The sequence below is a fragment of the Asterias amurensis genome, chromosome 4 (assembly GCF_032118995.1).
Source record: "Asterias amurensis chromosome 4, ASM3211899v1".
Classification (NCBI taxonomy): Eukaryota; Metazoa; Echinodermata; class Asteroidea; order Forcipulatida; family Asteriidae; genus Asterias; species Asterias amurensis.
Genome location: NC_092651.1, coordinates 17,013,002 through 17,027,812, shown reverse-complemented (window position 1 = coordinate 17,027,812; position 14,811 = coordinate 17,013,002). Strand labels below are relative to the sequence as shown.

At 38.9% G+C, this 14,811-nt stretch overlaps 1 protein-coding gene across 1 annotated transcript in view; it reads left to right on the top strand.

Moving 5' to 3' along the window:
* Positions 1 to 317: 317 nt before the first annotated feature.
* Positions 318 to 14,811, top strand: part of LOC139935946 (uncharacterized) — a 119,012-nt gene continuing 104,518 nt past the window's right edge. The window contains exons 1-2 of the mRNA XM_071930595.1: positions 318 to 529; positions 10,927 to 11,518. Of these exons, the coding sequence (XP_071786696.1) occupies positions 10,996 to 11,518 (523 nt within the window). The 5' untranslated portion in view covers positions 318 to 529; positions 10,927 to 10,995. The remainder of the gene's footprint in view (positions 530 to 10,926; positions 11,519 to 14,811) is intronic.

Here is a 14,811-nt window from a genome sequence, read left to right as displayed (position 1 = left end):
GCCCCGTTCCATCCGTCATGAAGAATAAATGTTGATACAACGATATCCCAAACCATTTTGAAAGGCAGCCAGCACCATATTGTTACCTTTGTTAGAGCGAATTCACCTATGCCCCCTCTCCTTGTTACGTTAACTCATTTTTAGTTTTGTTGTGCTACAAAAGAGTGCAAACAGTTCTGACACGCTGTGCTACCTGTTTTTTCAAGTAGCTGAACTCAAAGTTTCTTTTGGGTGGTTTTGTTGGGTGTTTAGTCACACTGAATGCAGGTTCGAAAGAGTGGAGAAGTTCGCAACCTCATTAAGTTCAATGTGTGTGTCTGCAAAAGTGGGCACTACTTGGGAAGTTATACTGGTGTCATCTGCCTGAGTTGGAGTTGTTTGTTTTCCTGATGATGGATTGCGTTACAATACGATGACAGATATAGTATTAAGTGTCTTTAGGGAGGAACTAGACCTGTTGGTGAAGTTTGTTACCGGAGGCAGCAGAACTTTCGGGAACGGATGTCCGGGACTCCTCTTGAAACTCAAGGTGGGTGCGCATTGAACCATTGAGGTGGCATTTTTTGTCGTTGGTCATGTAGTGCTGCTAACTTGTAACTTGTGTCAAGGGCTGGAAATCCACAGGTTTTGGCAAACACCCAGGGATATTGGTACCTGTTTGTCACTTTTATTGGCTTTAGTGTTTGCAAGCTTTGCTAAAATATAAGCGAAACCATATTAATGTAATATCGCAAAATATATTGTTTGAGGCCAACTCTCTGTACTCGGGCTTACACTGCAGGAATCAAATGTATGTACAAAAGATAATGACAAAATAGGGAGCGACCGCCAAAATAAGGGCTTACTATCATGAGTTGAGAGCTACGGCACGTTCATCCGTAGGTCGCTGGTTCGAATCCCACACCAGTGAAATGTTTTTTTGTTCAGATCCAAAAAACATGTTAGAAAAGGAGGTCTATCATCAAGGATTTGCCTACAGAGAGGGAGAGCAACAAACAATGATCATGTCTGGACACATATTCTTTCGTTTTCACAATTACACGTTTTGGCAATCATTATTGTCAAAGACCGTATTCTCACTTGGTGCATGCATGCATATACAATAACAAACCTGCGAAAATTTGGGCTCAATTGGTCATCGAATTTGCGAGAGAATAATGAAGGAAAAAACACCCCTTTTGCAATACTTTGTGTGCTTTCAGATGCACAATAAAAGGCTTCAGCTGGAAGTCTTTAATTATTTGAGTGAGAAATAATATTAACTCTTTCTCAGAAACTACGTTACTTTTTTGGGAGCCGTTTCTCATAATATGTGTTTAACTATCAACAGCTCCCCATTGCTCGTTACCAAGTAAGTTGTTGTGCTACAATTTATTTTGAGTAACAATTACCAATAGTATCCAGTTTCTTTATTGATCAGAATGGCATAGGAGTTTGACGACAGAGAAAACATATAAGTGTGTTTTGCTCCTGTTCTCCCGACTCTGATAACTGATCGACATCATAAGATTTAATGGCACATAAGGTTTGTCATTTAATGTATGTTGGATCCGATCATATAACCTAGTTATCATCTACTAATTGTTGCGGTACCCACTGCCAAAACTGCGTCTAGCTACCTGTCAATCTCCACAGTCAAGTTAGTTAGAAATCTGTTCTAGAATGGCAGAGGTCGTGGGTTCGAATCACAGCCAAGTATCATGCCTGTGGATTTTATTTTCACAGGACTCAAACAAAGTACCGAGTATACAGTGTTTTACACAGATCGATGTAAGGGTAAAACCAATTAATAATACAACATAAATACAATAATGTATACAAATTAATCGTCATAAAATAAACAACCTTTATCAAAAGCAAACAAAATCTCAAAACAGTCGAGAGAGACAAACCTTGAAATATTGCTCGCCAAATTAGATTTATTTCTGCAATTTGTAAAAATTATAAAATTGAAATGCAACATTTTACATGGATAGAGACCAATACAGGTTGGTAGTCGTTTGGTTGTACAAAAAAATATATAAAAAAAATAAAAGGGGGTGGGGGGGGGGGGTGCCTATGCACAAAAATAGGATACTTTTGTATGGAATCAGCTCACAGTACAGTTAGCCGCCATAATGGCGGCATCAACAAAGCCGAGTGCGCGCCACAAGATAACAACATTTACATGCACGATTAATATCAGCAGCTATTGTCTACTCTTCTTAAAGGATTTGTCTCACTATTATGTTTCTAATTGTGTATTTATTTCCTTCTATGTACATTTAACAGGCTTTCGTCTATTATAGTTTCGCTTCTATAACAAAGTAGACCCATAGCACACATTCTTATAACTATCTGGAAGTGGGACATTTAAAGTACAGGGACACCCCAGTATTTGTGATGATTGTTATGTTCTTCGTCTGTGGGGTCAGGTGGGGCACATAATTATGTTACCATGGTTTACATTGTATAGGATGACAGAGTCCAACTTGCTTGAAAGTGGTAGTATTATACATAAAAATACACTGTAAAAAATATCCGTAAAATTTGCGGCACTTTACATATAGCAGCCAGGATGCCAGGTAAAGTGCCGTAAATTTCACGGTGGAAGTTTTGCAAACTACCCCTTTAAGGCACAATCTACAAAACTTCCACCGTGAAACTTACGGCATTTTACCTGGCACCCTAGCTGCCAGGTAAAGTGCCGTAAATTTTACGGATATTTTTGACAGTGTAAGATCATGTACGCCTGGATGTCAAATTAATGCTTAAAAAAAACCCCCAATGTTAACATAAATACGGAAGAATCGTGAAGTTGTTATAAGTTATGAAATTATGTATTGTTAGAAAAAATCGTATGCAAAGTTTAGACACCTAGCTGACACTGCAGAAAACCCAAACTCCTTCACGACCTATTTATTTTCATAATTATTATTGCATAAACAATAACCACTCATTTCAAAAGTTAACTGTATTGAACTAAACGCCATTAATTAACAGAATGGCCTAGATAAAACAAAAGATAACACTCGCTGAAGGGCAATTAATATTCACAAATCCATAATTATTTAAATTGTTAACTGCTCCGTAAACAATAACCACTCATTACAAAAAGTGCAGTGTATACTGAACTTAAACGCCAATAATTAACAGCATAGTCTAGATAAAACAAAAGATAACAAACTGAAGGGTCTTCAATGGTTTACAAATCTATAATTATTTAAATTGTTAAGTGTTTTATAAACAACAACCACTCGTCACAAAAGTTCAGTGTACGGAACTAAAACGCCAATAACTAACAGCATGGCCTAAATAAAACAAAAGATAACAAGCTAAAGGGTCTTCAATGGTTTACAAATCCACTGGTCTATTACGAAAACAAACATTGTCTCACAGCCTGTGACAATCAAAGTAGAACAATGACTAATGAGTAAATTAAGGTGATTATAACAAGTCATGATTGTAGCAGTTGCTCGTGAGGAGTGTCTTTGACGAACATGTGTTTTGATGAGGTCTTGGAAGTTTTTTCTCTTCTTGAAAACTTGGGATTGTTAACGGTTTGACAGGTAAGACCAACCTAGCCTTTGTTCGTTACCACTATATGTAGATATATAGCCTAAGTTCAGCATTGCTCTTGGTTTAGTCTATAGCTGGAATTTGAGAAACATAGTTTTTTTATGATGGAAAATTCAAGAGCAGATTGTTCAAAGACACTGGACACTTTTGGTAATTGCAAAAGACCAGTCCTCTCACTTGGTGTATCTCAACATATGCATACAAAAACAAAACCTGTGAAAATTTGAGCTCATTTGGTCATCGAAGTTGCGAGATAATAATGAAAGAAAAAACACCCTTGTCACACGAAGTTGTGTGCTTTCAGATGCTTGATTTCGAGACCTCAAATTCTAATTCTGAGGTCTCGAAATTCAATTCGTGGAAAATTACTTTTTTTTCTCGGAAACTACGTTAGTTCAGGGGGAGCCGTTTCTCACAATGTTTTATACAATCAACAGCTCCCCATTACTCGTTACCAAGTAAGGTTTTATGCTAATAATTATTTTGAGTAATTACCAATAGTGTTCACTGCCTTTAAAAGAAAACGAAATGTCTGATCACGTCATACGATTAACATCACATTCTGAACCCCTGTCACACCAGATGAACTTCCGTGAAATTCCCTGGACAGTTTGGTTGACCTGTGTTCACACTTGAATGGCTCAACCCTGGTTGAGAAAAATAACTTGGGAAAATAACAACAGCCGTCTGAAACATTGGTCAAACCAAACCAGACATTTTGGAATAGCCCTGATAAGTCATGTATTTGACGTTATTTTGTACCATGACTCTGCACATAATGGTGCCTTGACACCATACCACCTCCTATCCAATAACAATGAAAGATGATCTCATGTTTGTTCCAGGGATTATCTCACAAATTAACACCAAGAGCCATTCCCCGATACCAACGTCATAACTCTGACTCAACTCTGGTGATTGACTTTAAAGACACTGGACATACTATTGGTAATTATTCAAAATAATATGTTAGCATAAAAACTTTCTAGGTAACGAGCAATTGAGAGTTTTTGATAGTATAAATCATTATGAGAAAAGGCTCCCTCTGAAGTAACGTAGTTCTTGAGAAAGAGGTAATTTCTCACTCACATACTAAAAAGGCTTGACAAGCCTTTTATATTATTATAGGCATCGGAAAGCACACAAATTTGTGCAACAAGAATGTTTTGTTTCTGGCACTGTTCTCTTGCAACTTCGATGACCGATATTGATTTGAAATGTCCACAGAATTGTTAGGCGTATGTTAAGGGTACACCAAGTGAAAATACTGTTTTTTTTTACAGCTCCAAATCGTGTCCGATGCCTTTAACAATGATTAGTCAATCCAATGGGTACCAAGGTTAAATCATATCGTAATCCAAATGTTACATGTCATTTCTGTTTAATTAACAAAGTGGCGATCTGTGATTTGGAATTGAGATATTGATTAGTAATTTAGAACACGTAACCATTGTCGAGTGACCATATCATTACAACGGTAGGCAAGATACTACACTGGTTTTTGAAGACCTTTTACATTTTGGTGTCAATATTTTCAAGTGAATTATATTTAAAGGCAGTGGACACTATTTGTAATTGTCAAAGACTAGCCTTCACTGAGGTCTTGAAATTACTTCTTTCTCGAAAACTATGGCACTTCAGAGGGAGCCGCTTCTCAACATGTTTTATACCACCAACCTCTCCCCATTACTCGTCACAAAGAAAGGTTTTATGCTAATAATTATTTTGAGTAATTACCAATAGTGTTCACTGCCTTTAAAGGCACTAGACACAAAATGATTGTTTGCATAAAAACTTACTTGGTAACAAGCAATGGAGAGCTGTTTAAAACACATTGTGAGAAACTGCTCCACGAAGTATATTAGTTTTCGAGAAAGAAGTAATTTACCACTAAAATATTTTGATTTCGAGACCTCATAGTTAGATTTTGAGGTCCCGAAATCAAGCATCTGAAAGCAACTGCGTGTGACAAGGGTGTTTTTTTCTTTCATTATTATCTCGCAACTTTGATGACCAATTGAGTTCAAATTTTCACAGGTTTGTTATTTTGTGCATTATTATGTTGAGATACACCAAGTGAGAAGACTGGTCTTTGACAATTACCAAAGGTGTCCAGTGCCTTTAAAGGTTATACAAATTACAGCTGTACAGGTTTTGTGATGTGCCCTCATTCTTCAGATCAAAAATTGATTACAAATCGCCATAGATACCCGATTACATGCGTTCTTCTATTGGTGCTGTATACATTTCCAACGGCATGCCCGCAGAAAGTCCAACCTATGTGGCTCTTTTATCAATATTTGATGTATAGTTGCAGGTTACATGTTGTGTAATGTGCAGAGGTTACCGATTAGGAGTGATGAGTGGTTTCATCCAACTGCGACGAGATATTTTGATGCGGGAGGGGGGGGGGGGCGGCTATTGACATATACGACCATTAATTTAAATTGTTATTTTATTTATTTAATCAGCATTATTATTCGCTGATTCTTTTAAACGTTTTGTCTTCATGCTGGAATATTTTTGCATTGCCAAACTAACAACCCACTGTCATACTTAGTAATATCTTACCTGCAAACGTCAAACAAACTTGTCAATGAACCTTTTGTAATAGTTCTCAATCTATTTGCAATGAGCGAATTGTTAGCCACACGTACCATGAAAGTACACAGCGCCCTCTGTCTGCTCAAGGCCATTGCTTCCTAAATGTATTATTGTACAACACTGCCTCTGACAAATAGGCCTCCGACTAGAGGCTTCGTCAACATTCAATTAATTGTTCACACCATTGGTAAGACTGAAAATATAAATATTATTCACAGGTCATGGTGGACAATTTACATTTGGTTTTGCATCACGTCTTTTTTTAAATGGTTAGAAAAACAGTTTTCACCACAGTGAAAACATGGGTTTTTATTGTTTTGTTTTACTCCGATGAACGATTGAGCTTGAACTTTTTATTTTTTTATTACATTTTTACAGTGTGTGTGTGGGTCACACACAAATTCGCGATACTGGTATTTTGACAGTCACCAAAAATGGTGGCCGCATGCTTGTACACAACAAACCTATAGCAGGGGACCCGACTAATGTAATAGGCTTTTCAAACCACTGGTGCACAGAACTCTCGAAATTCCTTCCAAATCGATGATATCTCTGCCTTGTGGAACGGTACTGTGGGTTTGTGTTAAATTGATTAATCGTTGAGTCGGCCCATTTGTCTCGGATCAGGCTTTAATAGACAATTCAGGGCAACAATAGTTTCTTTATGGATTATTCCTAAATAGGATTTTAACCCACCTCAAGGGCGCCACCAGGTCACTGTTCTCAGAGACTCATTGTATAGGGGGTCTGCACGCCCCCTAAAAAAAAATGGCATTAAAATTTTGTAAACAAGACAATCTTTCATAACTATACGTTAGTACACTACTCCCTGTTGGTGATTACTTTTGTCAAACCAACGTTATTTTGTATACATGGGTTGGAAGGAGGGGGGGGGGGGTGTGGACCCGTGGGTGGTGGTGGTGATGGGGGGGGGGGGGAGATGCTATTCGATGAAAACAAACATTATACATTATAACGGTCATAGACTGTGGTTCAACTCGAAGAAAGTAATACCCTTATCCAGTGTGGAGGATTGGTAGGTAGGGGGAACACTCTAATATTATGCTGGGTTAGAGTTGGTCTAAAGAAGGGTCCGTATGGAACTCACTTTAAGGCAACACTCAGCACAATCCCTTTTCTGTTTTGTTTTCTTCATGCAAAGTAAACAGAAATTATCTCATTAAAATTATGTACTCGCCTTTATTGTTGTTTCTATAGTTCACATGTACATGACTTTTGGGTGTACGATTACAAACACAACAACCATGCATAAAACAAAAATAACTGGAGAGCCACGAATTTTGTTTAGCTTTAGCTCGATCCACGTCGAAGGCTCCAGTCTGATGCGTGATTTGAACCGGGGGTCCAGAAAAGTGAAGGACAGGGAAATAATGATAACCAATGAGACAGTGTGGTTCCCACACATTGAAATGTTTGTCAATTATAATAAGTATGTTCGTGATTGTTGCGAGGGATCACTGCCATAATGTAGTTCCACACTGGGGAATTCTCTATTAAAGAAAGAATCTAGAGGAAAACATCATTTTTATCTGACAACTAACACCTGTTATCTCCATGTAATTTCTTATCGAAACAGTGAGCTTATTGGACAAACTATAGGGGCTGCTGACTACCCCAGATTAACTGCAACAAGTTTAATGATCCAAGTAACTTAATATAAACACACCACTGTTGGAAAAGATGTACAGTTCCCAATGTTTGTGGCGAAACTTAGAAAATCTTTATATGAGCTTGCCTGTCAATCAAACTAAAGGATGGTGCATTTTCTGCCTCAAACTTAAAATCGGATTCAATTCAATTCTGGGCTCTCTAAATGTCAAACTCGCATTGAATCTGCCATAAAGAAATAATGACATTATGAAATAGTATTGTCATCATTTTTGTCTATACTTTGAAAGGTCAAGCTAGAGCATCCTTCAATTTTATCTGTATGGGCCAACCTTGATCCACTGACACGTAATGAAAACAAAATAGTATCAGATTCTTCAAAGTTTTAGAGAGTTTCAAGTCCTGTCCTTGACAAGGGTTAGGTCCTCTTTTCAGGAAAATGGTGAACTCTATATAGGCAGGGTGAGCAATTGTTATTGTATCAACGCTAATAATACACATTGATATGCAGTTTGGGGGAAAAAAAATCTGAAATTGGTTATTAAACCTTCGGCAACAAAAGCCACCCTCCCTTAGAGAGCAAAATGTGTTTAATTTTCAATAGTTGACTTCTAGATGACTTCTCGTATTGTATTCAACTGAAGGAATTTTTAAAAGGGGAAGGGGAGGGGCTGTTGTCAATCATTGTCTCGCGTATGATTTTAGACAAAGGTTTATAATCTGCAGGTAGTGTATTGCCGGTTGAACTCTTTGTGCTTAGCCAGGTATTCGCTCTGACCGTGGTGAAGTGCATTAAGGGAAGTTGCATTATTGTCTGACCTTTACAATTCGGCAAAGAGAAACACATCAAAGGGGCTTACGGTTATAATTCATTTATTATATTTCCTTTCTCAACCAAGTTCATGGGTTAGGTATAGGCTTTAAAAGGCACATGCCGAAACCTTTTGTGTGCTGAGAGTTCGTTGAATTTTCCTGCATTTTTAAGGTAAATGCAATTGATATTGTATATCATGGTAAATATAACTCCAGCAATTTTGGCGCACAAAAATGATTCTGTTCCAAAAGATAATTCTTTTATAGGTCTTTATGGCCAATCAAACACAACCGCCCGACAAATAAGAACTTAGTCATGTATGCCAGTGCTTCCTGCATTTTATCCTTGGTGAATTTTAAATGTTCCGGTGTGCCTTACAGACACCCACACGTTTGTAATTTTATTAGGCTGGCAACACAAAAAGTCAAAAATGGAAAAGCTCGTTAGCAGTAAAATAGTACATTAAACGCATGTCGCATGTCGGCAGCGAAAATGGCACAGTTCAACAAAGTACCTCCACGGTTTTGGTATACAGCGTTATATAGTAGGAAAAACAACACGAAATGCATTCTCCACGTTGGCAGAGAGATTCACAATGTTGGTACAGTATTAAGAAAAATAAGAAATAATGCATTCTCACCCATTGGTAGAGAACAATGCTCAAGTTTGGAGCAACGAAGTACCTTCAAACTTTTGGCACAGCGTTTAAGGAAAAAAATAACACAGTGCATTCTCAACGTTTAGCAGAGAAAAGTTCCTCATGTATTGATCATCAAACCTTCACATTTTTGGTACAGCTGTATAGGGAAAACAACAACACAAAATGCATTTTCCACGTTTGGCACGGAAAATTGCTCATGTTTATAATATTAGCAACACAGTACTTCCATGATTTGGGGCTGCGTTAAAGGGAAACAATGCATCATCTTCGTTTTGGCATGAAAAATGCTAATGTTTAGAGCAACGAACTTTAAAAATATTGTTACTGAGTTACTTATAGGCAAAAATAGTACAGTGCATTTTCCACGTTTGGCGGGTAAATGCCCATGTTTGGAGCAACAACGTATACCTCCATGAGTGTATTCTCCACGTTTGGTAGGGAAAATTGCTCTAGAGCAACAAAGTACCTCTATGATTTGGTTGAGCATTAGGGGCCGTAGGCTCATCGACTACTTGAAAACAAGTGGGTGTACACTTGTCAGTACTTATATGCATCAACTTTTTTTGTAATCAGTCATAAACAACAAATGGCCCTTGTACAAAAGACCGGAATCCGACGAGAAAGTGGAACTTTCCCACTGGAGAAAAAGAGATTGCTGTATGGTATATGATGTTGTGCAATCAGCTGTATAACTCTCATGCGCATCTTTCAAAAGTAAAAAAAAATAACTATAATGTTAAACACACTAATCAGAAATTTGCTAATCAGAAAGGTTACCAGCCAAAAGCGCCAAACATTGTCATCTGTCTGGTGTCCTGCCTATTGTCCCTAGCAGTTATTTTGTAAGCAAATGTCTCCAAATGATTCCAGGAAGAATCCTTTTGTGATACAGATCAGGTTAAGTTATAGTTTAGCCCAGTTCTGTGGCTCAAATTAACCCTCGCGGATCGGAATTTTGCGTTCCAAAGGAGGGTTATTTTAGCACCTTTGGATTTAGGCTTCCCCTTGTCTGAACGTACCCCAATACGATTCAAATGGCATCATAAATATTGCGTCAATACAACGGGCAAATACTTCGAAAAATCCATTACACAACAGACATGGTTCCATCACCAGATATGGTGTTTCAAGCATGCAATTTGAAATCAGAGCCTTGTCCCTTCTAACAACTCCCTTCTCTTTTTTAACTGCTCAAGTGTTTTCATCTGCTTGATCACATCAACGGAACGTGCCTTTAGTCTAACTTTCACTTCTCTGGAGAAAAAAAAACCTCATCCTGTTCCCACACAATGGAATACCACCACCATCCTCAAACACTTCGCACCTTAAGTGCTCACATACACTACTTTGCTCAGGGATTTCTTTATACTTTCTGGGAACCTAAACTGCGTCGGCTCGTCTGAACAAACTATTGGTAAATACACTCCAGTGTAGTTTTAAGGTGCTGGATTGGTAACTCCTTGAGGAGCGACCATGGATACCCCCAAACTTTGTCTTGATGTTTGTTTAAGACACCCACTTGTAAAGGGAACCATATTTTACATACCGACACGCGGGAAGAGCACGCCTGTGATAATAAATGAAGTGTTCTACCAGACAGTTTGATAACTGTGGTTTTTTAAAACATTTTTTCCTTTTTCTTTCATCTGTGTGTTTTCAGGTATGCCGAAAAGGATAAGGGTGTGAAATAGAGCAGTTGCCAAGGATACGGGTCACCTGAACCGTCAGTATGTGCGAGTCTCTACCAACCTCACCGAATCTTTACCGCAAGAGACAGACAGAGTTTGAGTCCGCTTTGGCCCCGCACTTACGACAACGTAGTGGTAGTGTACATAAACGCTGGACGAGACTATTACAACAAGCGAGGCGCGAAAATTACAAAGAGGCACGATGTGGCAGGGCTGATGATGACACCGAGGCAATAGGGGGAGCACCCCTTGTCGTCGACGAACCGGAACATTACGTGAACCTCTTTAACAGTGGTAGCGGTGCACCATCCATGCAAAGTTTTTCCCGGTTGAAGAAGAAGCTCACGCAGTGCGATTCGCAATGGATGCTGAACTTTCTGGAACTAAACGGACTTGGAATACTCTTTGAGGCTCTGACGAGGCTGAGCCAACCGTCTACAGCTAGTATTGCCAGGGCTTATGCTCAGGTTGAGGTGGTGGAAAGCCTGAAAGCCGTGATGAACAGCCCGGAGGGACTGGACTTTATCATTGATGATCAGGACTTCCCCCGTAAATTGGCAACAGGTAAGCACACGAGAGGAGGGTCAAACTATGTACACATTAGGGCTGCGTTCGGCTTGCGCTATATCAATACTGTACTTTGCACAACCGCGCTCAACAATATTTGATTTACAACTTGTAAACTTAGCTTGCAAGATCAGGTCTGGGCAAGATGGCTTACATCCAAGAGGCATGGTTTAGTATGAGAGTGGTCGTTCCATATAGTTACCCATTTTGGAGGGGCCAACCCACATCGCGACAGCGGACCCCTGTCTCCGTGGTCTCCACCAATCCGTTGACGCAATAACCCAAAATAAAACCTACTCCTAACCCATGTAGATCGTTGAACCTTAAAAATTGTTCAGAAAGCTCATACAAAGTTTGGAAAGTTTTTATCAACAGTGATTATTATTAATAAAATGACAACAGGGTATCTTTATGGCGATAAAACACACACCTCCCTAACAAACTACTAAAACTGCAAAACATCATACTTCACAGCATAGAGCAAGGACCAGACCTTGCTCTATGTTCCCATTGAGTATGATGTATAGACTTCTGGTTGGAAAGAATCTTAATGACTATAGTGAAATGACAAGCTAAAGGCCGAGTTATAGTCGGTCGCGCGATGGTCGGGCGTCGGAAATCTCGAAGCGCGATCATAAAAAGACACGGGTTTTAGGCCTCAGTCTTAGGATTGCGCGCAAGATTTCTGTCGCGCGACCATCGCGCGACCGACTATAAACCGGCCTTAACTGGTCATGGTGACTGGTCACTGAAAAAATTAAGGGCAAACCCTGTTTATGGTCACTTTATATTGGTTGGTCTGAAGAAATTCAGAACTGAGCCATAACACAAGCTCACTAAGTATCACTTCGATAATCGATATCACTTCACTATCAGACTAAGCGATATTGAGCACTTCAATATCAGATGAATCGATATCACTTCAATATCAGATGAATCGATATCACTTCAATATCAGATGAATCGATATCACTTCAATATCAGATTAATCGATGTCACTTCAATATCAGATTAGTAGAGATATCAACTTTACATCTTCCGTATAGGTAGCACAACATATTAGATCCCCAACTGTCTTGCAGTTTTCTGTATACCATAATATCAATGGGTTTGCATTTGACTGTCCCCACCCCTTATTAGACAGGTTGTTGTTAAAACTGTATATCATTTAACAAGTCTATAAACTGTTGCCCATATTTCGGTTCTGTACTGTACACTTCTAAACACACAAGGAAGCGAGAGGAACAAGTTTTTAAAGGAACACGTTGCCTTGGATCGGTCGAGTTGGTCTTTGAAAAGCGCTTCGAACCGTTTGTTATAAAATCGGTATGGTTAGAAAGATGTTGTAAAAGTAGAATACAATGATCTACACAAATATGCCTCGAAATTGCACGGTTTTCGTTTTACCCTGTCGACAAACACGGTCGGCCATTTATGGGGGTCAAAACTTTGACTCCCATTATGGCCAACCGTGTTAGTTCGCGACGTAAAATGAAAACCGTGCAATTTTGAGTGATACTTGTGCGGATCATTATATTCTACTTTTAAAACATCTTTCTAACAATATGCATTTCATAACAAAATGATTTCAAACGCTTTTCATATAGACCAACTCGTCCGATCCAAGGCAACGTGTTCCTTTAAAGCTTTGCACATTGTATGCAAACGATAAACTATACTTATACACTGCCATGCCTGATACTTCACGGAGGCAACGAAGGCGATTTGCCTCCATGCACCCTGGGGCCAATTTCATAGAGCTGCTTAAGCAAAAAATTTGCTTAAGCACGAAAAAAGCTCGCTCATTTTACACATGTTACTGGCCAAAATGTCATGCCATATATATTGCTTGTGACTGGTATTTAACTGTTGTTCACTTAGCATAACAATTGAGTGGAGTCTTGGCCGGTAATCTGATTTTACTAAGCAAGGATATTTTTTGATTAAGCAAAAATTTGTGCTTAAGCAGCTCTATGAAATTGGGCCCAGGTCATTGCCTCGGTGCCCTGAAATGCACAGTAGACATTTACAACTTCCTCATTTAGGGTGCCTAATACCAAGGAGAAAATGCCTTGGTGCTCATGCCCTTTCAAAAACGAAGCATACGCAGGTCTGCCTTGCACTCCATTAACACACACACATTATGATCCTGTTATGTATGCATATTTACCTATGGTAGTTGACCTCTGGAGGTACAAAGCCACTGAGCTCAGGGATTTTTTGACTAAAAGCAAACTTAAATCTCCTGCACGCGATGACGTAGAATTTGTCCAAATCTATCGCGCGTCTTACCTAATACCACATCAGTCAGCACAACGGGGTAGCCACAGAAACTCAAAATCAGAGAATGGCAAGTTATTTTCAATATTTATAGAGGATTTCTGAGGCAGCCTTTAATAGAAACCCCGTTTGGAGTGTACACTGCAAAAACTGGGGTGTTAACATTGACACAATGGGTGTTGCCACATATACAGAACAGAGAATCAAAATTAACTTAGGGTGTTAAAATACTACCAATATAATTGTTTTTGTAGAAATCAGTGTTATGTTTAACACCCTGTGTTGTAAACTGTTATTCTTTGTTGGTATCTATATGTGACACCAGCAACGGTGTTAATTTGAACACCAAGCTATTGCAGTGTACTAATATCCCGATTGAATGTTCATTCTCCCATTGGAGGTTAACTGTGTAGACATGTTAAAGCACAGCATTGTCAATACTAGCTTTCTGATATCTTAGCTGATTTTCTCATGGTACCTCTGAGAAAATCAATGCCTACCTAAACGAGTACATAATATTGATTAGATCATAAGAAAAATCGAAAACTTGTCTCTTGATCGGCGAACAATATGTACAACAAAAACTGCAAACCCCATGTGATATCTCAATACATGTTTGAAACACAGGTCGCCAGTAGTGGCTTACTTTACACACCTACAAAACATAAAACAGATTTAGACAAACAGATTCATCTTCATGCAAACCATAGTAAAGAACACGTACGAAGCGTATCACAGTATACACTGCTTATGCCCAGCAGCGAAAAGTTGTTAAGCACTTCCCAAACGGATGTGATATGAACAGTTAGTTTAGGAAATGCAGCCATTTTGTATTACACACGTGACGTCATGTTTAGACTTGCCATTAGGATGTCATGATATTTTCCCACCCTTCCCTTCGGTATGTACAACCTTAGAGCAAGGGTCCTCGCTCTATGGTTGCAACTGTGACCCCCTCTTTGTGTTCAGTGCTGTCTGGGCATCCAAAATATCAAATCACAGAACTCTAA